The sequence below is a fragment of the Tauraco erythrolophus genome, chromosome 4 (genome assembly GCF_009769465.1).
Source record: "Tauraco erythrolophus isolate bTauEry1 chromosome 4, bTauEry1.pri, whole genome shotgun sequence".
Classification (NCBI taxonomy): Eukaryota; Metazoa; Chordata; class Aves; order Musophagiformes; family Musophagidae; genus Tauraco; species Tauraco erythrolophus.
Genome location: NC_141468.1, coordinates 78570123 through 78596173, shown reverse-complemented (window position 1 = coordinate 78596173; position 26051 = coordinate 78570123). Strand labels below are relative to the sequence as shown.

General features: G+C 39.9%; 1 protein-coding gene across 1 annotated transcript in view; it reads right to left on the bottom strand.

Moving 5' to 3' along the window:
- The window catches only part of ITPR2 (inositol 1,4,5-trisphosphate receptor type 2), a 261956-nt gene that overhangs the window by 58210 nt on the left and 177695 nt on the right, over positions 1–26051 (bottom strand). The window contains exons 38-45 of the mRNA XM_086611258.1: positions 21090–21198; positions 19236–19423; positions 17430–17613; positions 16578–16834; positions 15450–15650; positions 13440–13550; positions 8010–8105; positions 6663–6782 (exon numbers count right to left, since the gene is read on the bottom strand). Coding sequence (XP_086467384.1) covers positions 6663–6782; positions 8010–8105; positions 13440–13550; positions 15450–15650; positions 16578–16834; positions 17430–17613; positions 19236–19423; positions 21090–21198 — 1266 coding nt within the window. The remainder of the gene's footprint in view (positions 1–6662; positions 6783–8009; positions 8106–13439; positions 13551–15449; positions 15651–16577; positions 16835–17429; positions 17614–19235; positions 19424–21089; positions 21199–26051) is intronic.

Below are 26051 nucleotides of genomic sequence, written 5' to 3'. Positions count from 1 at the left end.
TAATCAGCGATTCGGGTACAATACATCCATTTACACTAGACAAACTCAGACCTTTTTGTATTTGGGTCTTTCTTCCAAACTCATATTCTCATACATCAAAGACACCACTTTTTTAGAGTGAACCAGTCAGAGATGTATAAAAATTCAAATGAACCAAGCCGCTTAGTTCATGGAACAGAATCAACTCAAAATCTTTGTCAGCAGAACGTAGGCACAACCTAATGTTTTTGTAAAGACAGACACTTATGGGTCTAATGGGCCCCAGCTCTGTTTCTGAGCAAAGCACCTACCTGAGGCAGAGGATGGGCAGAAAGAGGTCAGCAAGCTTAAAAATTCACTGAACCAATGTGGTCCCCAGATCTCAGCTCTTCTGGAGGATCCTTGCTGTAGCTGAAAGCCACTTCCCAATTGGATGAGGATAAGCCTATCTTTTAGAGCAAAACACTCTGGGACCTCACAGTTCCCACAAGGACAGGGAGATCTCTTTTAGGCAAAGGTTGCAGGCTGGTAACACCACCATCAAGGACGAAGGGGAAAAAGTGTTCTTGCAAGACCTTTCCACTTGTCTTCTGTTCATCTCTTTTCCATGGTGTAACCATAATGTTACCATTTCAGACATTTAATGCCCACTGCAGACTACTGTGGTTGTAACTGGTTCCACCCATTCTCAATCCTAAATAGCCTTTCAGGTGTTTCTTTGCTGTGTCTTACAGAAGGTGCTTGAAAATTCACAATTTAAGTAATTAATTTCTGCCTTCTTCATCAACATTTCTTTTTAAACAGTCAAATTTCACCTCATATTCACTCCTAACCACAGTCACAGTTACTTCACACAGAACACTGTTTTGTTTGCCTGGGACAACCCAGCAAGTTCAGAAGGCTTTGAATTCTCATACTAAAGGACAATCTAAATGCAGTGATCCGATCTCATATTTGGAGGCACACATTCACAGTATTACTTCTTGTGTTCCTCATACATTAAACCCTGAAAAAATCTGCTCCCATCATTTTAAGCAAGGTCTTCCATAGAATCCATTGTCCTGACTTGAATTATATGTGGGTCAAGACAAACGGATGGGTACAAGAATTCACGTTTACTTTATAGTGTGTGTTTTACTAAATGCATTTTGTTTTATGCACGCACACGCAAACACAAGGGAAAAGGAGGACCAAGGTTTAAATTCATCTGGCTAAACATTAAAATACGGCCAAGTGAAGGAAAGCCAGCAGCTGCTCCAAGCTACAACACCAAAACCAACTACCCACAAAAAACTTAAACCTTACAATACCTCCCCCTCACACACATGTACACACTTGCATCCGTTATCTTATTTAAGGTCTTCTTGCCCTAGCAATCCATAATATTAGCAGCACAGGAAAGTTTATCTGAAAAATATATTTTAGCATTATGTCTCATTAAAAAGACTCTTGGAGTACTAATGTGCTCAGTGATTATGCACTTCTCAACTGTCAACTGCACGACCTGTTAAATGCCAATTTTCCTCATTAGTAAAGTAGCTGAGATTGAGTGAGCATAGGAGGAAACCCAATGTAGCAGTTAAAGCAAAGCACTGGGGATCAAGCAAGCTGGTTTTTCTTCCTGTGATGGCTAATGACTTGCTGTCTACACCTGCTTTTGGCTTGGTGTCTTTACCTGGAACATCAGGTAACACCACCTACTTTAAGAGAGGGGGAAACAAAATTAATGAAAGTTTTTAACTGTTTTAAAATCCTATAAAATGAAAGGTCAGTTCTTTGGATATTTCTGAAACTACAATTATTATTGTCATTTATTTGTTCTGATGTAGCACATAAGAGTCCCAGAACCATGGTTCTAGGCACAGCGCTCACGTGGAAAATAAAGGTGGTTCCAGCCCTTGTTGTACTGAAACACGATGAAAGATATAGAAGGACATGCTAAACAAACCCATAGAAACAAAAGGTTTTGTGCTTCTTAGAATTTTACATATTTGGATAGGTAAATTTTTTAAAACTTACTTTAGTTTCTCCTTAATGAATGTATGATATTCAAGTCTCATTATCAAACCAGTCCCATTTCAAATGTCAGAAACAACAATTTTTAAAAAATGGGCTGTAGTGCATCACTATTCCCAAACTATAAATCCATGCCATCAATCATTACCATTTTAATTGCCTAGTTAGCAAATATTCTTCATGTGTGTATACTAATATGCAATATACTGCATTGAGTAAACATGGCAATAAGACATTAGTTTGATAAAGTTTGCCAAGTTTGATAAAGAAATCTTGATTCTACTATTAGTATACTTTATAAAGACACACATATAAGGCTAAACGACTTATTTTGCTCAGTCCATTTAAAATTAGCACCAGAGAGGAAGGAGTATGACTTACTCATTATGTCCAAACGCTACAGTACGCTTAGCAGTACATGCTGCAAGAACCTTACAATTCACAGCAAATCCTGCCTTTTTTCCCCCGGTTTATTTTAAGAACTTATCAATGGAAGAACACTTCCAACTGCGTTAGTCTATCAGAAGACAGCCTGGTTCAAGCCCGTGTTCATTTATGTTGTATACCTGCATTGATATCAAGCAGTGTTAATTTCTTCTGACCTTATGGGGTCGAGGAAACAACTTCTCATTAAAGCCTTGGCACCACTAGGAAATTACATAAATATAAGTAGTTTTGGTACTCCATTGGGATTTAAATAAATTTTTAGCTTAACCTCATAAAAACCCCTTCTATTTACCTGGAGGTTACAAAGGTATTGTGGAATTCCAAGACCTATGCTCCCTCTCCAGCAAGACATTTAAGCGTATGCTTAAAATTGAGCATTTGAGTAAACATTTTGCTTGTCTGAGAGCCTCAGAACATGCATCATGAAAGGGGTGACACACTAGGCCAGTACCTCTATATTCCTGCAACAGCTCTGGGAACCACACGGAGGAAGTCACAAGGCCTTGAAAATTCGAGAATTTTTCTACAGTATTACAGTTTGCTTCCCTACTCCCTACCCACTCACATCCTTCTACATCAAGAACATGTCTACATAGTTTCACAGGCAGATGAAAGCACATTTTTCCTATGGTGCAAGCTGACTAGAAGCTATGTGAAATTATTTCACGTTCTTCTGAGCCTTGTGAATAAAGCACCTGCTGAAAGGTACAGAATATTAGTTCGGGCTTCGTGCCTGATTTAGACAGTTTGCATCTAGCTGAAAAACACAGAGAAAAACTCCAACACGTTCTGTATTTTCTGTTAACAGAAGCACAGACATATATGCATGCAAACTACAGGAGCCTGTGGTTATAAGCAGTGTCTTATCTTACTTTGTAGAAAACACAAAGGGGTCATGAACCTCATAATGCTAACTCCAAGAAAGTTTTTTTTAGTTTACAAACTCCCGAAATATTTTTAGCTAACAGGTAGCAAGCTCAAGCAGTCACTTGAAAAGCCAGAGGACTTTTTTAGCCTTTTATGATTTCCTTTTTTTTTGGGTAGCTACTTAAAAACTAGATTCTCCTACACTGATGCTTCTGCACAGAAGTAGTAAGTATCAAACTTTTTTGTGCTACTATGTGGAAAGCTTTTGTAATCTCTACAGAGACATCACATCAAATGAAGTCGCTTTGTGGACAGCCTTACTAAGTTTGCAAAACAAAGTGCAGCCGGCTTTAACAAGATCATTTAAAAGGACAGCAATAAAAAGTACCACACCGATTTTTTTTTTGTCTGAAGCTGGAAAAGAAGAGGTGTAAGAGCTGATGGAACTATCCATAACACACCGCTGGCATTCACTTGAGACTACTGTAAGAAATTAGCAATGTCAAGTTCAGGACTTGGCTCTGAGCGTGACATTTGAACACGACAAAGAAAAAAAATCTCCATGGATTTTCAAGAGAATTGTCAACGCTCTCTGTCTAGCAATAATAGGCTTATTTTTACCGGGTGTGACCTCAAGCATCAGTTTGTGTCACTCCTCCACAAGTGGCTGTAGAAGAGCTACACCTGGAAGGAGCCCCTACGCCAAAGCCAGGCTGCAGAGTCGGGGTCCGGCTTTCTCTTAATGGTGCTCCCTTCTCCTCTCCTGTCATAATACATTGAATGGGAAAAGGGGGGAGGTAGCAGCATCCAGACAGCCTGGAGCCAGTGCAGAGGAAGCAGCACAGCTATGGCACGTGGCAGGCTGGAGGAGGATGAAGAAATAAAGGAAAGAAAAGAGGAGGCAGAGAAACACGTGGAAGAGACGTGATAACTGTCATGATGCGGCATATTTAACGATCAGCCTCTGACCATCATGCCCCAGGCTGCTGTGCCCACACACCTCTGTTGGTGTGTGCGACGTACGTGTGTGCACATGCACCTGCGTATATGTGCCTGCGTATGCCTTTGGGGTAGGAGCTGGGAGGCTGTAAAGGAGATTTAATAACAGGAATCTCAGCCTTGCTTGTGACATATTTATAACTTTCTACGCACTGTGGGTCAAACATTTACAAGAATGCCTTTTGCTTCTGGTAAAATCAACCACAGGAAGGGCAAGGAAGGATGTAGTGGTGGCAAAATGCAGAACCCGCCATCGCCCTGAAGAGTGCAACGACAAAAACTGAAAGTCTGAGCTCCCCAAAATAAACTGTCTGCGTTTGAGGGCTGTAACAGCAAAAAGAGGAACTCTTGGTCTTGATTCTGCAATTACAAAAAGCTGTAACTAGAGCAAGTGGTCACAAGCAAGTGTCAGGAAAGCGACTGAAGAGCCACACCGGTTGTAGAAAAAATAAGCCAGATGAACTGTGAAACTGTGAGGAGCACAGCAAAGAAATATTATGTAAATCAGGTCAGCTAAGCTGAGTGGAAGGCCCAGGCACCAAAAAGCCACTTCAACACAGCAAAGCATAAGAGGGCATTTGGAGAGTGAAGCCAGCAAAGGAACCCAGTAACAATGGCCTGACTGAGGAGGGATCACGCTTGTATCCTGCCCATCCCAGGGTGAGCCAAAGGGCACACATGGAAAAAGTTCGGGGTCAAAGACCAGCAGTTCTGTGCCAAGAATCATAGTTTTCATGAGCAGAGGAGAGAGAAAGGCCCCAGATTGCCTGCCCTTCCATTGCTCTGTTTTGGTATGGGGCTTGACATGGGTGCAAAGCTATTGTAAACCCACACACATACTGCGTTACAGAAATGCAAGAAGAGGAAAACAGTTCTTTTTTTAAAATAAGATGGATATTTTTACAGCACACAGAGCCAATCATGCCACTTAATTGTACAGAACAGGAAGGAGCTCAGTAAATTGCTGCCATGAGCCTTATGCAACCAAAATCCTGACTACAGATCAGGCATTTGGAATAGCTGTGGAGTGGCTTCGTGGGCCTCCCCAGCACCCCGAATATGTATCTAGGGACAGAGCTTAATCTACACCTCAGCTAGCTACTGTAACCTTGGCAGCAACCTCCCTGGTTAAATGACCCCAGCAGTCACTCCATATACTGTTTTAGGCCTATATTCCACTTCTCAAAGCTTATTTTCCATTGTCATGAACCCTGTTAAGTCACCTAACACAAACTGGAGGCAGAAAACACAAAATGCCATCATTTCATTTTGACAGGCATTTAAAGTTTCAAGGAGTCATAGAGGGTAAGGCACTGCAGATACTTTCTAAAAATTTTATCATCTTTGGTGGGTATCTTATGTACATACAGCACAAGAGTGCAAAATGGTCATCCATAACAACAACATGATAACAAGACTTACTTATTTAAATATGATGCAAGCATGTGAGCACGACTCAATAACTGTTCTTCCATTCCTTGTTTGAAAGAAACATTCCATAATACTAGTGTAACTATAGATTGTTTTCTTTTCTTTTTCCATTGAGTATTCAATTCCTAACAACACTTAACAAGTACAATGAATGTGGAACACTCCCTATCCCTATCTGTTTATTTCTTCTTAGTAAATATATATATTTTTTAAATTTGGCCCTTTATGAAATACCAAGTGCTACCATTTTTGATATAATTAAAAAAAACCCACAAACGTGGTCTTTATTTTTTCATTTAAGAAATCTTTTCAATAGTCTAAACACAATTGAAAAATATTCTATTTTTGATACCATCTGCTCTAAAAAATTAATATCCCATTAAAGAAAAACCTTCAGTATCCATTTCACCTTTACCAGTAGAGAAGCAAAAGTGATCAGAAAAAGCTTGAGGGCACTATGACATAATTCAAAAGGAGAACACAGTGAAAAGGCTCAATTATTCTTTTTGGTTAATTAGTATATCTAAAATAATATGAATCTTCTTGATTCAAGTTCACTTGGTATCACAATTGAAGCTACTATTTAAAATATACCCATAATGATAACTTGATTTATGATTTGATTGATATGAATGAGCTGTTAATGTTAAAAGAAGACAAAGTCAAGTGTACATTAATGGCTTCGCTCTACATCATTATTTCACACCAAGAGAGCCTACCAAATCCTGCAGAGTGCCTATGCATATAGTGAGACTGCTTACTTGTCCTGCTCGCAGCAACTTTCCAGACCAAGTCATGCTGCACACAAACATTAGCCAGAAATCACAAGAAGGGAAAACTCCCCTTTTGATTAGACAGGTTTTGTGCAGAGTTTAACCACGTAACACTTTTCTAGAAGCAGTCACACAACAAATAAGACATACCTGATGCGCCAAAATATAGATATTATGGCCAACATCTTTTGGGGAGATGCCATCATCTCCATTCTCCTCCTCATGATCACATTCGAGGCCTTGGTTATACGCATTCTTCATCACATCCACCTGTAAGACAAACCCAACCAAGAAGGGATGAAGTAACTGTCATTCTCAGGAAAAAAGCACCGAACGCCGTGTTTGAACACGCTTGCTTTATTCAGCTCAAGCCTGGATGGGTGCCCTGCAGTCCTGCAAGAATAGCGAGCAGCCTGAGAAAACACTTTCTGAATAAAGACAAGATTGAAGTATTCATGAAGCCCCAAACTGCTACATTTCTCATCAGCAAAACTTCTGCAACCACGAGAAAGGAAGAGGGACTTTCTGAGCAGGTGTTTTCACATATGCTTTTAAGGACAGATCTACAGACACCACAGGTAGAGTCTGGTGGCACTTCAAGTGCAGCCATGGCCTCTCTCTGGCTAGAGCTGGCTGCAACGTCACTCAGCGTTTGCCACACAGTTTAACAGAAAAAAAGTCCAGTAAACCAAAAGGAAAAGGAAGATACAGATCTCGGCATGGTACAGGGGTAACCTGTAATATTTTACAGGGTAAAATATTCAAAAGCCTCTTATAGGACCAGCGTGGGGGGAAATCCTACATTCCCCATGCATTCCCCCAAGGACAGCCCCATCACGCTCACATGCCCCCATGGCGATGACTCACCGAAACCAGCACGGCACTGGGCTTTGCCCAAGGACAGGGGCTGATGCCCACAGATCTCCCCACAGAATAGTTTTTTCAGGATGTTACATGTTCAATTGGATGGAGAACAATTTCTCCAGACTCACAGTCTACTTAAAATTCCTGGAGACCTATACAAGAATCATGGTTGTTCCAAAATACAGCAATAACTGCTTGTAACTCTGTGTGTTTGCTCATGAGACACACACATATATATATAAAAAAATACAACATACATGCAAATAACATATATAAGTTATATGTCTACACACACACTCCTGTTAGCAGTGTTTCACAAACTGTACAAGCTTAATTTCCCAGCCTCTAACAAAGTGTACTTGAAGACAGTCTGCCAGAGTATGATAATTTAGCTAGGAAACAATTACAGAAAAGTGCTTGGAACAGATAAAAATAATGAAGCCGTAAAGACTGAAATCATGCATGCTTGATCCTTTTAAAGTACTTTTTGTGAATTAGTACTATCCTGATACGTTGTGTCACTATATGCTGCCAACACTTTTCAGCTTAGATGCAGATCATTTAAAAAATGGTTTAATGACAGATTTTTTTTTTCCAGCCAAAAGATTTATGAATATTCAGAAGTTTTCTCACCAGTTCCCTTGGTCTCATGTTGAAAAGGATTCTTTCCGCATTCTCACTGTCGTGCCTGCTTTCCATAATAGCCAGCAAAAGCTTGGAGGCATTGTCCTAGAGATACAAAACCAAGTTAATGGTAAATTTAAAAATCTATTTCGTGGATTAACGACCCTTGCATTTGTTTTAATTGAGATTATGAGGACCACTTTTTTAGCAGATAAGATTTTAAACTGCTTGCATCTTTTATTTTACTGACATATTTAATATGGTTTTTATCCCATTTTAATGTTAGCATATGGTAAGGCTAACTAACCCTGCACACTATATCAGAAAAGGTATTTTAAATATCGAAAAATATTCAACTTTAATACAGAGCCTTGTCCTTTACTGTGCACAAGAAATGAAATCATGTTTCTTTTTCTTATTGCCCACCTAGCAACTTTTGCCACGGCTTTTTGTTAAAACAACACTCAACAGAGGTAATTATAAAATGTATTACATGAAAGGTTTCATCATTCAGGCAGGTTTCCTTCCCCTTCGGTTTTTATAAAGTCTGACTGGTTAATATTTGAAAGGTTATAAAATAAATTGTTTTCATACATTCCTGGAATTTTGTTTCACTAGCAAATATTCCTGGGGGAACGTATAAAGATATTCTTTACTTTGTCAGCTGGCTGCTTTTCACTGAGACCTCTCCCAAGCATTACACAGCATGAGCTTTAGCAGCAGTAACCCAGTAGTGCCTTAGACTTTGGAGACCTGTCTGACTTCCAGTTAAATCAGATGGTGTGAACAGGAGAGGGAGAATGGTTTTGGAGGTTTGACTGCTTTCTGGTAGAGCATGGTTGGTTTGGTTCACCTGCCACAGCATCCCCTCATCATCCCCCATTACCGACCAAGCTGTGGGAACACTAGGAAGCAGACGGCAGTCCCATGATATAGGTAGGGGCCAGTAAAACTCTGAACCATCATACAACCTTGTTCTCAGCTGCTTATTGCCATACATCAGCGATTCAAACTGAAATTTCTCAGTGAGGGTGTGCCTCCGACAACTAGTGTGGGCAATTTCGAAGGAAAAGGGCTCAGCTGCTTTTGGGACTGAGGCAAAAAGAAAGATGTTCTTTTCTGCATGTTCAAGCAACTTCTGTCTCAAGCAGCCTTTGTTTCTCCAAGTTTTGATGGCAGTGCTGAAAATCTGGAGTACTAGAGGCCAGGATAACACAGTCATGCAAGTTGTAGTCCCCAGGGAAACCCAGCCATATTTGTCCAACTCATAAGCATTTAAAAAATTACAATTTGAATACTATACTGCAGAAACTTGCTAGTCTCACAGTTAAAAAGTCCACAGAGTTTCTTCTTCGTGGGCACAGAATCACAAAGCTATGCAGGGTGGATCAAAAATCATGCCTTTGAGGTTCTCCTCTGGACTGGTCTTTCAGCAGTCTCACCCTCTACTCAAAGCAGGTTGCTCAGGGCTGTGAGAAGCTGAGGTTTGAACATCTCCAGGTGGAGGACTGTAGGACGAGAAGTCAGTCACAGAAGGAAGGGGTAGATGGAAGAAGGGTAGATTAATAGAATGAGGATTGATACACCACAGGGGAACTAGGACCTTCTGGAAGAGGAGATTGGGAGCTGAGTTGAGAAGCCACGAGAGAGGAGCCTGGGCTTGCCAACACAAGAATGAGACTGAGACAAAGAACAACAGATGAGAAGAAAAGAGCAGACTGGGAGTGGCTGAAGGGGAACAGAACTCTATGAATTTTTCCATAGCTCCCCTTTCATTTTGCTCCAAAAATCAAACCAGGACCATCCATTGGAAAGGTCTAGTCAAACTCTTTACCTTGCAATCTACATTGCAAAAGTTTAACATGCACAGTGAACGAGACCAGGTGGAAGGAAAGGATAGCATTCTAATTAAGACTCCTAACAGGGTGCTGCTCTGAAGAACTGGACAATTCTTCTTCTGCTGCAGTTTCTCTTACAATGGTGACGAAGTCAGTTGAGGCAGAATTGGTAGGATCTCAAACTGAGGAGGGAAGGGGACAAGACAGGCTGCAAGGTAGCTTGAGGAGGAAGGGGAGGAAACAGTGAAGGAAGCCATCAGTCTACTCACTCATGGCTGAGGAGGACTTTGAAGGTATTTCCCAGTGCAGACAACTCTGAGGATGGAAAGAAGTCTGATGCAGTGAGGAAAGAGAGAGGGTGGGTAGGACTTCGTGTCATCAACAGCCAGCTTCTTGCTACTGACTCAGCAAAAGTGGCATGCCATAGCCTAGAATTACAGCAAGAAGGCACATCCTCCAGGTTTTTTCTCTCTGATCACTTGCACATGACATTGAGATGCTCATTTGACTACTTGTTTTTCATTTTCTGCATGCTTTGAGACCCTAGGATCTGTTTTCCATTCCCAGATATCAATGAGGAAAAGAGGAACTTGGAACGAACAGTATAAAGTTCTTCATAACACATCAGTACTGTGAAAAATCAGTTCCCAGGTGCTACAAACAGGACAGTTCAAAGTATTTCTGGCCTTCATTTCTCTTTACCTGGGTTCCCATCTCATTTCCTCATATGAATTCTGGAAAAATAAATGAATGTGTAAAGCACCTAGATTGCTCAGAGCAAAGTGCTAGGAGAAAAGCCAAAAAGATGCTCGCATTAGACTGTCTCTACCCTTAGACTGACAACATCTCTTCATCCTGCCACTGTATAGAGTGGCAGATATTGAGGTCATACTGTGTGCCAGCACTTAAATACCAGTCAGTAAAGAAGGCCAGGGGGTCATACTCAAAATAACAAGAGGCAGAACAGAACATTGGCCATCTGTGCACTCAATGAACACTGTCTACACTGCTCACTAAATGATTTGGGAATCCAGTGGAAAACATAATCCATGAAGATGTAATTAAATACCACATCACAAACTATGTGCAAAACAAGCTAAATTAAGATGGCATGTGAAAATATAATTCTGCATTGCCTTTGCTTTGGTTGAAGAGTATGAGTTCAACATAAAATGTTCCCTGAAAACAGAGTCTGAGCTTGTTTGTATGTGTAAGTGTGTGGGCCTACACACTTTGCATTCTGTATTTTCACTGCAAAATTTACGTATTTGCAACTTCAGAGTTGCCTATGAACACTGACAGATTGTCAATGTTAAACATTACCTGGTAAAATCAGTTCTATATTATTTGGATGTGTTGCCAATCAAAATAAAAATCAGTAACTTCTTAATTTGGATGTAATTCTTGACATCACATCTGGCCCAGCACCATGTTCAGTCCTGGGCTCCCCAGTACGAGAAAGATACTGGAATGAGTCCAGCAAACAGCCACAAAGAGGATTAAGGGAATGGAGCATTTTTCATATAAGGAGTGGCCGAGAGATGCAATTGTTCCGCCTGGAGAAGGGAGATCTTATTGTTGTGTATAAACACCTGATGGAAGGGAATGAAGAAGAGGGATCCAGACTCCTCTCAGTAGTGCCCAGTGAGAAGACAAGAGGTAACAGACACAAATTAAAACACACATGAAGAGACATAGATTTGTTGGAGCGTGTTCAGAGGAGGGCCACAAAGATGATCCAGGGGCTGGAGCACCTCTGCTACGAGGACAGGTTGCAGGAGCTGGGATTGTTCAGCCTTGAAAAGAGAAGACTTTGGGGGGACCTAATAGCTGCCTTCCAATACCTGAAGGGAACCTACAGGAAGGCTGGGGAGGGACTCTTTACAAGAGTGCCCACTGATAGGACAAGGGGAAATGGGTTTAAGTTGAAGGAGAACAGATTTAGATTAGATTTTAGGAAGAAATTCTTCAGTACGAGGGTGGTAAGACTTCGGAATAAATTGCCCAGAGAGGTTGTGGATGCCCCCTCCCTGGAGGTGTTCAAGGCCAGGTTGGACAGAGCCTTGAGTAGCCTGATCTAGTTGAGAGGCATCCCTGCCCATGACAGGGAGGTTGGATTAGATGATCTCTAAGGTCCCTTCCAGCCTATGCCATTCTATGATTCTATGATTCCATCTAAACACAAAAAACCACTTTTTTACTGTGAGAGTGTTCAAACACCAGAATAGGATGCCCAGACAGGTTGTGGAGTCTCCAGTTGTGGAGATATTCAACTGGACACACGGTCAGGGGCAACCTGCTCTAGCTGACCCTGTTTGAGCAGGGGGTTGGATAAGATGACCTCAAGATGTCCCTTCTAACCCAAACGACTTCATGATTCTGTAAAATCCGAATAATTTCCACAGTTTGAACCTTTGGTGTCATTCACCACAATTTTTGCTATTTAGATAAGAGCAAGGCATATATAGTCTCCAATGAACAGAGCCAAAGTGGTCCTTGCAGCGATGTCACTAAACTCAATTTTTGGTTATTACATAGAAATGTTCTACAAACATTTGCCAGCTTCATGGCAATGGCAAATCAGAATGGCACTGGAGTTACTGTAGCTAGGTCTTCACAAGGACTGAAATTTGGACTTCAAAAGAACTGTCTGCATGTTCTAAGTTAAACATCTGCTAAGTGTTTTGCTTGAGGGGGGCTGAATTACAGCGCCATTCAAAAATGTAATTACAGTTATTAAAATCATGTGTAAAGGACTGTTGAGTCAATGTTTCGTTGTACATGAAATATAGCTATATTAATTATTTTATTAGGCATCCATAATATTGCCAATATGATGCAATTCAGCTACCACAATGTATTTGCTGGTTTTGGGGAGGAAATAGACCATCTGCAATGGAAATATTTTATTCAGAAGGCAAGAGAAGGTGAAAACCCAAGGCTCCTCCTGGACAAATTCTACCCTACTTGGCACACATTATAGCTGCGGAGCTCCCCTCTGCATGCAATGGCACACAGACCAGAGAAACATATCTATGAACTTATCCAGCTCTCCAGAAAACAAAAAACAAAATTACAAGCCCTCCCACTCTAATCTTTGTCCTTCCTCTCAGAGGACAGTGAGAAGGGAAATAAAATACAATTTACTTTAACCTTCTTTTCAACTTTATTTGATATTATAGGTCATCTGATATATTCTTTTTTCACGACATCTCCTTCTCAAGTAATTTTTTAGGAGTCCAGTATAAACAAAGAATGCCTGACTTGTTACATGTCTGAACAGTGTTGCTATTAATCCTGTGAGATTTTATGCCCACAACATAGACTCTTCATGCTAGCTCTTTTGTGTCTGATTGGATTTTTTTTTAAAAAGTTGATGGCATACTCCCAGACAAAACAGTGGGTCAAAAGGCGTGTGGTAGAGGGCCTGATAAGGATTCAGAAGTTGAGCTGAATTCATTTGCAACGTTTGTTTTCAAAGGCTGCTGAGTATATCACGCTATAGTAAGATTAAGTAAATGTCAGGTCGCCTAGAGCTCTTTCATAGGTATGTCTTCTATTATTACTCCAATTTCAATAAACAAATTTACATTTACTGTACCTTTAGCTGAAGCACCAAGTCCATGCAGTATTTGCCAAGAGGGTTTATGTCATTCAAGATGAGTGCAATTATAATATCAATCCCATTAGATTCATGGGTGGCTATGCAAGTCTGCAAAATAAGAGGAGAGAAGGGAGTAGGGGGAGAGGGAAGAGGAAGGGAAGGAGGAGGAAAAAGAAGGAGATGGGATGGGTGGAGGGAGGGAGAGAGAGAATACGCACATCAGCAAATTTCCAAAAGGAGGACCCAGAACACGAAAGACTTTGTAACAGCAATGAACCTCCCAGCCAAAGCAGAGCACCCTGAAAACGTGCCACATGAGGTGCTGGAAGAGACTTGTGCAGCACAGAAATAACCTCAACGCTGCCAGCAGTGAAGAACATAAGCAGAAAAAAGGTGGTGCAAGCTAAAACACGCCTGCAGTGAATCATGCAGGACTTGGCACCGAGTGGTACAAGTCAGAGACAGCAGGCCACAGGAGCACTGCCAGATTCAGCTGAACACACGTGCGGAGACATAAATGACACACTCGAACACAGGCACAATCAAATCTGCACACTCAGATTCTTAATTTGCATTCAGCAACCAGTATTAATATTGCTGCTACAGCATGAATTATTTGCAAAGATTAAGATTTTCTACATGCATCTGGACATGTCTAGCACAGAAGGACATTTCTGGACATGGAATTCAAAACCATAGTTATGATCAATGGTACTTCCCAAATGGTTTTACAGCAGAAATTTTGGACCTTCTAAGCCTTGTAAATAAGTGCCAGTTATACAAGCCTATGGTATTTTTTTTCCTAACAGTTTTATAGGACAGTAGCATAGAAAAAGTTTTCTAGAAAGACAGAAAGAGGGGGCAAAATGAAAATAAGAGTAAGGAGCATTTGCCTCTGAAATAGACTTGCAGTAATTTGACATAACTAATCTTTCCCTTCCCTTATCAGTGTCACTCAAGTAAACTTGCTGGAGAATAAGTTAACTTGAAACATAGGGCTTGGGGTTTTTTTCATCTCCAGTCCTGTAATTCTTTTATTTTTTTTACAGATGTTTTTCTCCATCCATTAGTGAATCAAATATCACTGTGTAAAATTTAGTCCACTAAAGGATTTTTGTTTGTTTGTTTTTAAAGTATTAAGTAAAGGCTGTTGATTACCAGTAATGGCAACAGAAGCACTTTGCACTTTATTTGTGCATGTTAATGAAGTAGCATTAATACTACAGGTTTTTCTCCAGCTATTTCTAGTATCGAGAATAGATTGCCTCTGTAATTTCACTCACCACAACATTCCCATTGCTAATCTATAGTAAAAATTCCGAAATTCCATCCACCGTGACAACTTTACTACAGTTCTCTTCAGATCAAATACAGCAGCATGTAACTACATTCTTTACCTTTCTATATTGCCTCAGCACGGCACTGAAGAGACATCTACCAAAAGTCACAGTTATATGACTTAAAAAGACTGCAACAAGCAAGGTACAGAAGATTAAAAGCATGATTTTTAGTCTCATCCATTTCACTACTGATATCATAATTAAAGATGCTGATAGGTAGCATGGTAGGATAGTAAGTTAAACTTTGTGGCAGTTATGTGAATTAAGGAAAGCAAATGTTAGCAACCTATATAAACACCAGCAAAGGCAAAATGTATGAAAATTAAGAAAATAAGATTATGTATGCAACGTACTTCCACAACTGTGACTCAAAATCCAGTCTCACACAAAATGAGGTTTAAGCCATGGAGTCACAGACATAAGACATTAAACTCTCTCCAAAAGGACTAGAAACCCTCCACACAATCAGACAAACTACAGGGAGAGACTATATTGAGTTCTGACTTAAAACGATTGCTCAGGCCTTATGAAAGCTTGAAACGCGTTAAGCCTAGTCATAGGAATTAAGCGTGAATTTATATTATTAAGAACACTGAAAGGTTTATAAGCACACAGATCCATACATTCAGGTATATTCTTCTGCATCCACAAGTTATTTGAGCCCTACCTGATTTTCATGGCATGGACCTTGGCAATATTCAGTCAAGCTTTCCAGCGTCTGGTTCACAAGAGCCACGTTCCTCTCATTGATGTAAAGCCCCAATAAGCCCAGTCCACCTGTTGTGCTTCCACAGATACAGTCCAAAAACTGTAGGGTCTCACAAACAAGGTTGTAATTTGTTTTATTGTTCTGATGTCTTAAAAAGTTCTGGCGCACGGAGAAAAGGAACACAAAAAAACCCTCAACAAAAACCAAGAGAGTTGGAATCAAGTCAGACAGTGTCTTTCATGAAAACACTACAGGGAACAATTTACGACCATGTGACCACTGTACCTCAGGTACTAAGTACACTACTCTGTAGAAAATATATTATGCCTTAGTGCAGCAGTTGAGAACCATTATCTGATTAAATCAGTAGAGAAAGAAGGGCTTAGGAAAGTGAACTTTGCAAACATCTTCACTGGCCTTAAATGTCTTGTGTATGTCCTGCATGTAGCCCCCATTCATCTTTTTATCACCACCCTTCTCTTGGAAGCTTCTTGCCAAGCAGCTGAGCAGGTACAGCAGCACATGACGACTGCTCCTGGGCAGTGTCAGCGCAGAACGGCAGCTTAGTTCAAACCACCCCCATCGCTGCTTTAAGGGAGCCTGCTGGACACGGCACTGAGGTGTATTTGCAGAAAATTCATTTTGCAAAGGTTGCTATGGGGACAGTAATTTCTACCAGAGGAACCAACAACAGGGACACACGTAGCATCTTAAAGCCTTCAATCGTAACACCTAAGGAAAAGAGCAGTACTCAAACTTTGCCCAGAAGCTTCCTTTGGTCTTCAAGCCCGTGGTAAGCAATCCACCATTTGTGCACAGCAACCATACTAACAGGGACATTTAGACACTTCTCAATTCCATGTGACTATGCTGTGGTCCTCAAGCAATTCTGAGGACATAAACATGAGCTCAAACAGAGCGTGCAAATCTTTCTTGAAAAGGGTTGTTTATCCCTTGAACCAAAAGAAGAAGGTTTTAGACACCCCTGTTGTGCAACAGGAGCCAGGCACAGGCACATTTTTCTTCCCTTATGAAGTTCCAGCTCCTGTAATGCTTCTTTTGCAGCTCAGCACAAAAATACTTTACCTGGAGCTCTCGGTTGTGGTTCTCACACAGCAGCTGAAGAAATCTCAATATTGGCTGCATGATTGCAATGGCAGGGCTCATGATTGTTTCCTCTGTGGACTTCTCCTCTGCATTTGCAGCATCTGTTCCTGAGCCCATAAGATCTATTTCTGGGTCCATTTCTCTTCTATACACAGAGTAAGCCTTGGATGTTGCAGAAGATGCTTCTGTTAATTGTCCTTTCATACCCTCTTTCAGATGCAGGGTTGAATCCTTTACTGAAAGGAAGATAATTTTCCTTTATTTTTAAAACTCTTTCTCCTCATTTGATTAAACAATAAGAAAACAATAATAATGAATGCAACTTTTTCTTTGTTGGTGCCTAACTTTTTGAAGACCTCTAGGCAACTTAGGAAGAATATCAAAGCAACATTCATGCAGGGATAGCATGTTCCAAATAAACCACAAACCAGAGTGAAACAGAACATTAAAACAAAAAGCCCTACTATTTCTCTCCCATATACAATAAATGATGGGAACAATGGAAGGAGCACAGGGTGGGAAAGCAGTTCCTGTGCTCGCTCTTGTGAAATAGCCCCATTAGCTGCAGCCTCTACTTCTGCTTCTCTGAAAATATGGTTCTATATCTTCTGCTGGTGTAAACTGGCATAGCTTCACTGATTTAATCAAAGTTAATTCCCTGGAATCAGTTCAAGAGATGGCCTACAATTCACAGAAAAACAGACAAATGATGCGAATTAGCAATGATTAATATTAAAGCTTATTGATCAATGCAGCATAGTATCAGCTGTGCAGTACACGTGGTTTGAATATAAGACACTTCTTCCCCCTTTTATGTGAGTGCCTCCTTACCTCTCTTTTTGGGAACAGATATGGTTAGGTCACTATCATCATCTTTCTTTTTGCTCCCCAAATCAATAGTGTTCACCGTCACTGTCGATCGTATCTCCTGCTGAGCAGCTTTCATGCGGTCATACAGGACTTTGAAGAATTTTTCTGACTTTTTTTGCTCCTTCAATTGCTGGTAAGTTGAATACTGAAAAAAAACCCCATTTTTTAGACATCAGTCTTCTAAGGAGTAAGAAATACAAAAATACACTATTTTTGTGAAAGAAATGATAAATAATTACTTCACTTACACAGAACAAAATGTTGGCCACTGACTGACTGACCAAAGTGATATACAAGGCTGGTAACAAAGATTGACAATAACATTTTTAAATTTTGATAAAATGGTGAATGTTGCCATTTGCAATCTTTACAGTGTCACAATATTACACCTGAAGTTAAATTACTTTGTGACACTCTCCATTTTGCCAGGCATTCTAGAGCTCCTATAAATTGCTTCTAAAAATTACAGTGAAAAGTAATTGTTATTATGTAACAACAAGAGGAAGCATGAAACATCCAATGTGTAATATTATAGCTTAGATCATATACATTCTTTGTACTTTGCACAGAATTGGAATTAATATTTTAGATTATGAAGTCCAGTCCCTTACTATTACTGTCAGGCGGAGTACCATTTTCAACAGTTTACAAACTCTATTTTAAAGTAAAAGCCTTTTACAGCCCCTAAAAATTCATTTTAGAAAGCTGCAACAAAATCTCACTTCTTTAACATTTTCTGGACACTCTTTAAGGAGGGATTCCTCCCATTTATAATAAGTCTTGCAATGAGGTATAAGTTGGCTATTTAGGCTCTCTTCATAGAATCATAGAATGGTTTGGGTTGGAAGGGACCTCAAAGATCATCTAGTTCCAACCCCCCTGCCATGGGCAGGGAAACCCTCCACTAAACCAGGTTGCTCAAAGCCTCATCCAACCCGGCCTTGAACACCTCCAGGGATGGGGCATCCACAACTTCTCTGGGCAACCTGTTCCAGTGTTTCACCACCCTCATTGCAAAAAATTTCTTCCCTATATCTAATCTAAATCTGCCCTCTTTCAATTTAAAGCCATTGCCCCTTGTCCTATCACTACATGCCCTTGTAAAAAGTCTCTCTCCAGCTTTCTTGAAGGCCCCTTCAGGTACCGGAAGACTGCTATAAGATCCTCACAGGCAATGATGAGATATGGGGAAATGCAGGGAGTGATTCATACCATCTCTCCTATCTTATGACATCTCTGCCATTCACAGAGTAAGAATAAAAAAAATCATCATATTTGGCTAAAGTTGGGTGGGAGGGATATCATTCACAAAACCTAGAATCCATAGTTTAAAGCAGTTATTTCCTATGGAATGGGATATTGGTCTTCTGAAATGGCCGGTTTTTCTCTCTTTGGAGATTCTGATAAATGTCCCAAATCGTTTCCAGAAAACAACTTAATTTTTTCACTATAATGAACTTCAAAGTATTGTAATCTTTAATTTTACAAAAAGAGATAAGAAATAACTGGAGATAATGCTCAAATGACAAAGACCAGATTAAAAGAAGCATTGTGCTACACGGAAAGGGACAGTTGAAAAATGTTTTCTTCTATTGAAGAGGCTGCACTACGAGATATTGCACAATAACATATTTACATTTGTATGATAGGCATATTATAGCGATAAACTTTTCACAGCAAAACTCACAGCAAAAAGGTTCTTTTTATTTGTCTCCAAACTACATGCATTTGAAAATCAATATGTAAATAAGTAAAGAAAATAAGTACCTGTGTTTGCGTATTTCCACCTTCAAGCAATGCAATACCAAGCAAAATGCCTTCTGAGAAAATTCTGTCATTTTTGGTGTTTACTATAACATCTATGACTAGTTCTGATGCCCCTTCCTTATCCAGAAGGCACTGAATATCAAACATGGTTACCCCAGACTTATCTGAGTCTTGACCCGAAAATCCACCTGCAAAGTAGACAAATACATACCATTCATGTTTGTTTCACATATATATACGAAAATGAATATTAGTAATAATAATTTGTCTTATGCACACGGTAGCAATGTAATAACTTTCATTTTGAAATTCTGTTTGAGGAAAAATTCCCCTTGATACAAACAAGATTTTTGTGTGAAACTGTAATGTTGGGTTCCAAGAATAAGAAATAAAACAAAACCCCACACCATTTTTCTGACATGATATTCAGGCAACAAAGAAGTTGGAAATGATACTGATTTGTCCACAGAACCCCTTTTTTAATTTCACTGCTGCATATGCTAAACTGTGTGTATGGCCAGTGCTCTAAGACCTCTTTTAAATCTGCTTTTCAATCTCAGGCCTAAACGATGTAAAGATTGTGTACTGGTAAATCCACTCTGGTTAGGGTATGACCTTCTAGCTAAATGCTGTTGCCAATATAACTCCTAGACCATTAACATCACGATGATGTTCTTTAAGAACAGAGACTTGAGTTAAACCAAATTAAAGGTGCCGTTTTAAGGAATTTTATTGAATTGTAGTAGCTCATTAAATCAACCGTCTTTTTTTATCACAGATTATCATCTTTCCTGCTCTACTTACTTTTATACAGATGCAACTGCAATTAGGAAAAATATAGTACTGCTTTAATCAGTCAGTACTGCTTTGATTAAATTGATTAAAATGGTTCAGACTTTGTTTGTGATGAAGCCATGCACACACACACATATATATATGCACACACACACACTTTTTAGAGAGAGAACTAAAAAAAATGGTAAATCTTTACTCCTGTAATCTCTCCTGCTTGTTAGGGACCAAAATTTGGTGTATATGTCCAATGTCTACATGGAAATAGTCAAGGAGGATCAGTTGGGTAGCATTTGGAAATGCCCTCAAATCTGGGCATGCCTTTAATACATGCTGAAAATGCAATGGCAAGTATTTTCATCTAGCTCTAAACCTGCCTTATGCCTCGTTTCCTATGACCTACGTTATTTTAGGTTTTCTTAGAAACCACTCTGTAGTAACTTTCTGTGGCTTCTATAACAGAATCACACAACAAATTAGGTTGTAAGGGACATACAGAGATCATGTACTCAAACTTCCTGCTTGGTAGTTAGAGCAGGTTCCTCAGAGTCTTGTCTGGTAAAGTTTTAACAAGAATCGACACATTCTGCAGCCTCTCAGGGAAATCTGCTACATTGCCTAACTAATATCTTTGTAAGCAGTTTTTCCTTATACCTTTTTTTTTTCCTTACAAAAATAAAGGACTTGGAATTTAAATTTGTTTGTTTGTTTGTTTCCAGAAACAGCAACATCTTTGTTGAAATGTTTTGTGCTTTGCTGAACTTCTGGATGTGGATTTACTGGCAAATTGAAACGGTGTTACTAATTGGAATTGAATTGAATGATTTACTGGGGGGCATGAGGAAATTCCCTACTTCGTTTACCGTCAAATGCACACCAGCCATCTCAGACAAGTGCGTGCAACTCAAAAATAGGAAAAGTCTGATACTACTTCTCTTCTAAATGGTTACAGAACATATTTGATTTATTCACCAACTGAATCGCTGGAGCACTTCCAATGTGCCTATTAGAAAAAATGGTGCTGCTAATTTTGTTCTCTTTAAATGATCTGTGTTGATTTACCTCCCACTTGTGCAGTCTTGCTGTAGCTGGCAGACAGAGGCCCATTCATACCGCTTCCATATTCTCCTTTAAAGTAGCGATATAGGAGTATTTTCCTTAAAGTGTTGCCCTTTAAGAGAAAGATAAAAATAGAAGAAATTAAGAGTTGTGGCCAATTTCCTTTGTTTGAAAAGCAAGCTGTTTAACATAGATACATAATTTATTAGGTCTTTCTGTTACAATTAGTAAGCATACAAATAGTAAAGCTGTCCAGAAAACAAACATCTAATGGTCATATCTAACGAATCTCATGTGAAGACTTCTAAAATACTGTTGTATAAACTTTCTTTGAAGTTTCTTTTAAACTTATTGATTATAAATCAAATACCTCCACCTCAATAATTCTTCCTGGCTATCTGCAAGATGTGTATATTGAAACAAGTTCCACAAAGAGCCAACGCTCTGCAGTCAGTGTGCCTGTGCCCTGCTCTGCCATGGCAATACTTTCTTCCTATTTTCTGCAGCTCAGTAGTATCACTCCCTTTTCTCTGATCTCAGCTAATCCAGCTGATCATCTGAAAGAAGGTACATCGCATGAAATATTAAAACAGAGATGTGACATTTGATAGAATAGCTTAAAAAGCATTCTCTGTATCTCCTTGTTCCTTTACTTCCAAAACCATAACCAGTCAAAATTTGCATGCAGCTCTCTGAAGATCTTCCCTTTCATTTTGCTTATGTTCTGCAACACAAGATACGTTGGATTAAGAGTCGGGCGTACCAATTACTTGGCATTTTTATTTTGCCTTCAGTCTCCTGGGAATACCTGCAGTCAACACTCAGCTCTACAGAGGCAGAAGGTGACACAACAACTGTAGGTGTATGTGTAACCTAAGACTTTACAAAGAAAAGAGTACAGTGAGGACTCCAATGATTACCACAGAAGGGGAAAAATTGTTCATTTCAACAGCTTGGCAGCAAAATGGGACAACTTCCTCTTTACTTTTACTCACCTAATGGTTTTAATGAAAAACTGCTCTTAAAAATACGCACACCAGAAGCATTCGCTTACTTACCAGCTCACCAGTGCCTGCACATTAGTGCAGCAGTCAACTTTTCAATCGAAACACCTCTGTGGATACCGCAGACAGTAAGCAGTGGGGAAGCAAGTCCCAGACACACCTCAAGAAGCACTACTTGCACTTCCACTTCTCTGTTAACTTAGCAAGATTTTCAAGAGCAACCACACATTGCAGTAGGGCTTCACTGCTTCATGGACCTCAAAGACAATGGGCTTGACCACCTCATAACAAGACCAGAATGCGGTATTCTGTATGTGTAGTCTGACAACACAAACCAGCCATTCTTTCCTAGTTCTTGTATTTTGATGTTTTCATTTGATAATAGTCTATACAGAGTTCCCTCAAACAGCCAAGAAAATTGCAAGGTCTATAGTGAAATATCAAAAGCTATAAATACAATGGCTGCAAGAAAAATGAAAAGCAACACCTACACATCTGCAGTGCCAGGGAATTTATTAGGTGGATTTTTCCAGGTGAGTTTAAGCCAGCATGCTCTACACTACAGAGGAGGACAAAGAACCAGAAGCCTCTGAGGACCTCACACAGAGACAGATTCCTTCCCAGCCTAGGTTTAACCCTGCATGCATGGACAAGGTACACTAACCAAGCTCATAGAGCTTTCAGAATGACTAAGAGCTCCAGCTTCTCCTGCTCAACATCCTGTCCTTAGCTGTGACCAAACTGCAGTGTCCTAGAGGAAAGTGAACCTCATTTTCCTCATCTCCTGAAGAAGCCAAATGTATTATTGAAGAGAAAAAAAGTTCCCACCAGAACTGATAAACATGGACTGAGAACCAGGATAAAGCCCCTTTTCAAACTCACTCAGGCATATATATTGCAGAATCATAAAATCGTATCATGCAAATAGGATCACAGAGCAGAAATTCTTCCTAACTCCAGACGAGGACCCAATCCATAATGGGCACTGCATTGAGACAAGATCTTTCATCAGAAAGGCTGGCATTTGCCATACCACTTGATTAACCACTCAACTTGAGGCAATATGCTCTACCAGCAATCTATGCAGTCTGTTGATGACTAAAAGAGTGTCATGGTAAATTACATAAACAGTCACAGTGCAGTCATGGGAAGAAACACCAAACGCCATCTATATATATTTAATACCTATGGTCAGAAGCTTTATTGTTCCATCAAAACAGACTTTATTTTATCAGGAAGAACATTTAAGACCATGAAATAGCATTTGACTAATAAACTGAATGATGTAGCACTTGGGTCTTATTGCCTGGAAGTGATGTTAACACATGTCAGATCTCCTTCCTGCCTTGTTACCCTCACAGACACCAGGAGAAGCAGTGATATGAAGATGCTTCTCCAGCTGGCTATGGAAAGGGGAATCCTGCTTCACTCATAGCCAAACTAAGGCATGGACTTCAGGTCTTGTCCCGAGGAGCAAGTCTTAATTTTTAGGATTCCTGCTCTCTTTCACTCCTTCTCTCAACCTCCCACGAATCCAGATAACACTTAAGAGTTCTCAGAAGCCAAAGTGTCAAAAGTCAAGGACATTGTGTTTGAAAAGCAGAAATGTGGTGGAACCTCTGCTTTGCCTGACAGCTGTGCCAAAAACGTGCCCTCAGACTCAGCCCACATATTTGCAAGCTCGGGATCTTCATCCCCTTTGTGATGTCCTCGGGCAGCCATACGACTTCCTCGAGTCTTGTGAAATTAGCTGCCGCTACAAAGAGTGGAAGAGCCCAGCTGTATGAACCAGAGCTGAGAAATGCACAAACGCTCATGCAATGTATCAGAAACACCTTTCACTTCAAGCATGTAACTGAGTGAGGCACCATGCTAGAAAATGCTGGAAAGACTCTACTTCCAGAAAAAGTGCAGATCCCGCTGGCATAGGTGTCCACGTATGCTTTTATGGGAATGCCAAAAAACAGTCAAGAAGAGCCCCATCACATGCACAAGACAAACTGCTGCCAGGGCAAGGGAGACAGCCATGCCATTAATGTCCTTGTAAACGGTTTCCAAACTTAGCATAGCCACAAAATTAATGTTGCCCAAAAGCAAACGATCACGGCAGTAGCACGAATAAGCAGTTTGCAGTAACTATTACTGACACTCATGTTACTGAAGCAGAGGCCAAAAATAAAAGCACAGTAAGCAGCACAGTGTTATCTTCCCGGGCTAGGTTTCTGCATGTGGCAGAAGTCCCGACCTTCCAAGCTGAACCTCTCCCCTGCTGGCTACAATGCACTTTCTTTTATACCTCTTATTAGGGTATGGAAGTGGCATGTAAACATCACTCAGCTGACTGCAATCCTTCTATAATGGCTAGAACATTGTATAGCTTTGAAAAAAACACAATGAAACATAACGGTCTTATTGTTACCCATGAATACCAGTGTATTGTCTCTAACAAAAGCTAGGATAAAGACTGAGGACACAAGAAAGCAACAACTGGTTATTGTTGTTGCAGTTTTAAATAGCTAGGGATTGACAGACAAAAGTTTCCAATAAGGAAAAATTATTCCAGCAGGAACGTGTAGACACAAACAAATTACGTTTTCTCATTCTGTATTTCATTATACTAGTTGGTCTTTAAACTTGATTTCAGTGCCTTAATACAACAGTTTATCCACTTTCCTTCTCCGAGCCGGCAAAAGGCTGGTTCCACATAGGATGGGGTGTTCAGCACAGGGAAGCAATGGCTGAGAGGTATGTAAGGCTTATCATGGATTCCTGCTTCAGCACGAGCCCGCTGTGTAACACTACCAAAAACTATTTGTCCTGTCTTATATAACTTTGCACACTTCTTAAGGAACTGGAATTATATTTATGATGTTCAGAAGGCTGAACTAGACAATCTGGTGATCTTTTCTGGTTTTCACTCTACATTAAAGTAATGAAGTGGAAATGCTCAGATTATCAGTGATAATAATCTGATAATCAGGGGGGTTGGATAATAATAATAATAATAATCAGGGGGGTTGGACTAGATGACCTTTGAAGGTCCCTTCCAGCCCTAACCATTCTATGATTCTACGATAACACAGAAAAGGCATTCAACAAATATTTCTACTGCACCATGTAGACAATTTTGTGAGTATACTCCAGTATTAATCCCGGAGGATGCATGAAAATTAGGCATGTTAAATCTTTAGATTTAAATAACTTGCCATCATGTACAAAAGAGGAGCTAGCTGGGATCTCTCATCTACTGATATAGGTTTTCAGAAAGTTTGGAACAGAAGAAAAATCCCAGAGAACTGGGAGAAATCTAACGTGCAATGACACTCCTGAAGTACATGGAAGTACTTTTTATTTTTTTACTCACTGCAGTGAGTTTGACACCAGTTCTGGGAAAAACTAAGGAATGGCTGATTTTGAGCTCCATTAATACAAAATTAAAGGAAGCTACTATAAACCCACAGCAGTTGTAATACTGGCATCATGTTGTAATAATTGCCTTGGTATGGGTTTAAGAAAAATAGACCTTCTCAAACTTCTGAAGATTATCTTCTCTATTTTTGCTAATGACGAAAATCTCACTCTGACTGGTAAAGTTTGATAAACCGGTGGTGTGAGACAATCCTGTAAGGCAAAATTTTTTATTAAGTAACCCCAAACGGATAGTTATCAAATGGTTTAACAACTCAGTGACTGACAGAAGTCCATGTGCAGCTTAAGGTAAGAAATCATAAATGAGTGCATGGGCTTCTAATGGGCAATCTCATGGAATACTTATTGTCTGACTGATTTGTTTTTTTCCATGACATGGAAGAATACAGAAAATAATTATTAACAGCATTTAGAAAGGACACAAGAAGAAAAAGGGGATGAGGTCAAGTCACGGATAACAATTTAGGCATCAGTTATTAAATTGACTAGAAGCAAACAATATGAGCCTCATTATGTTCAAACTTCAGTATGT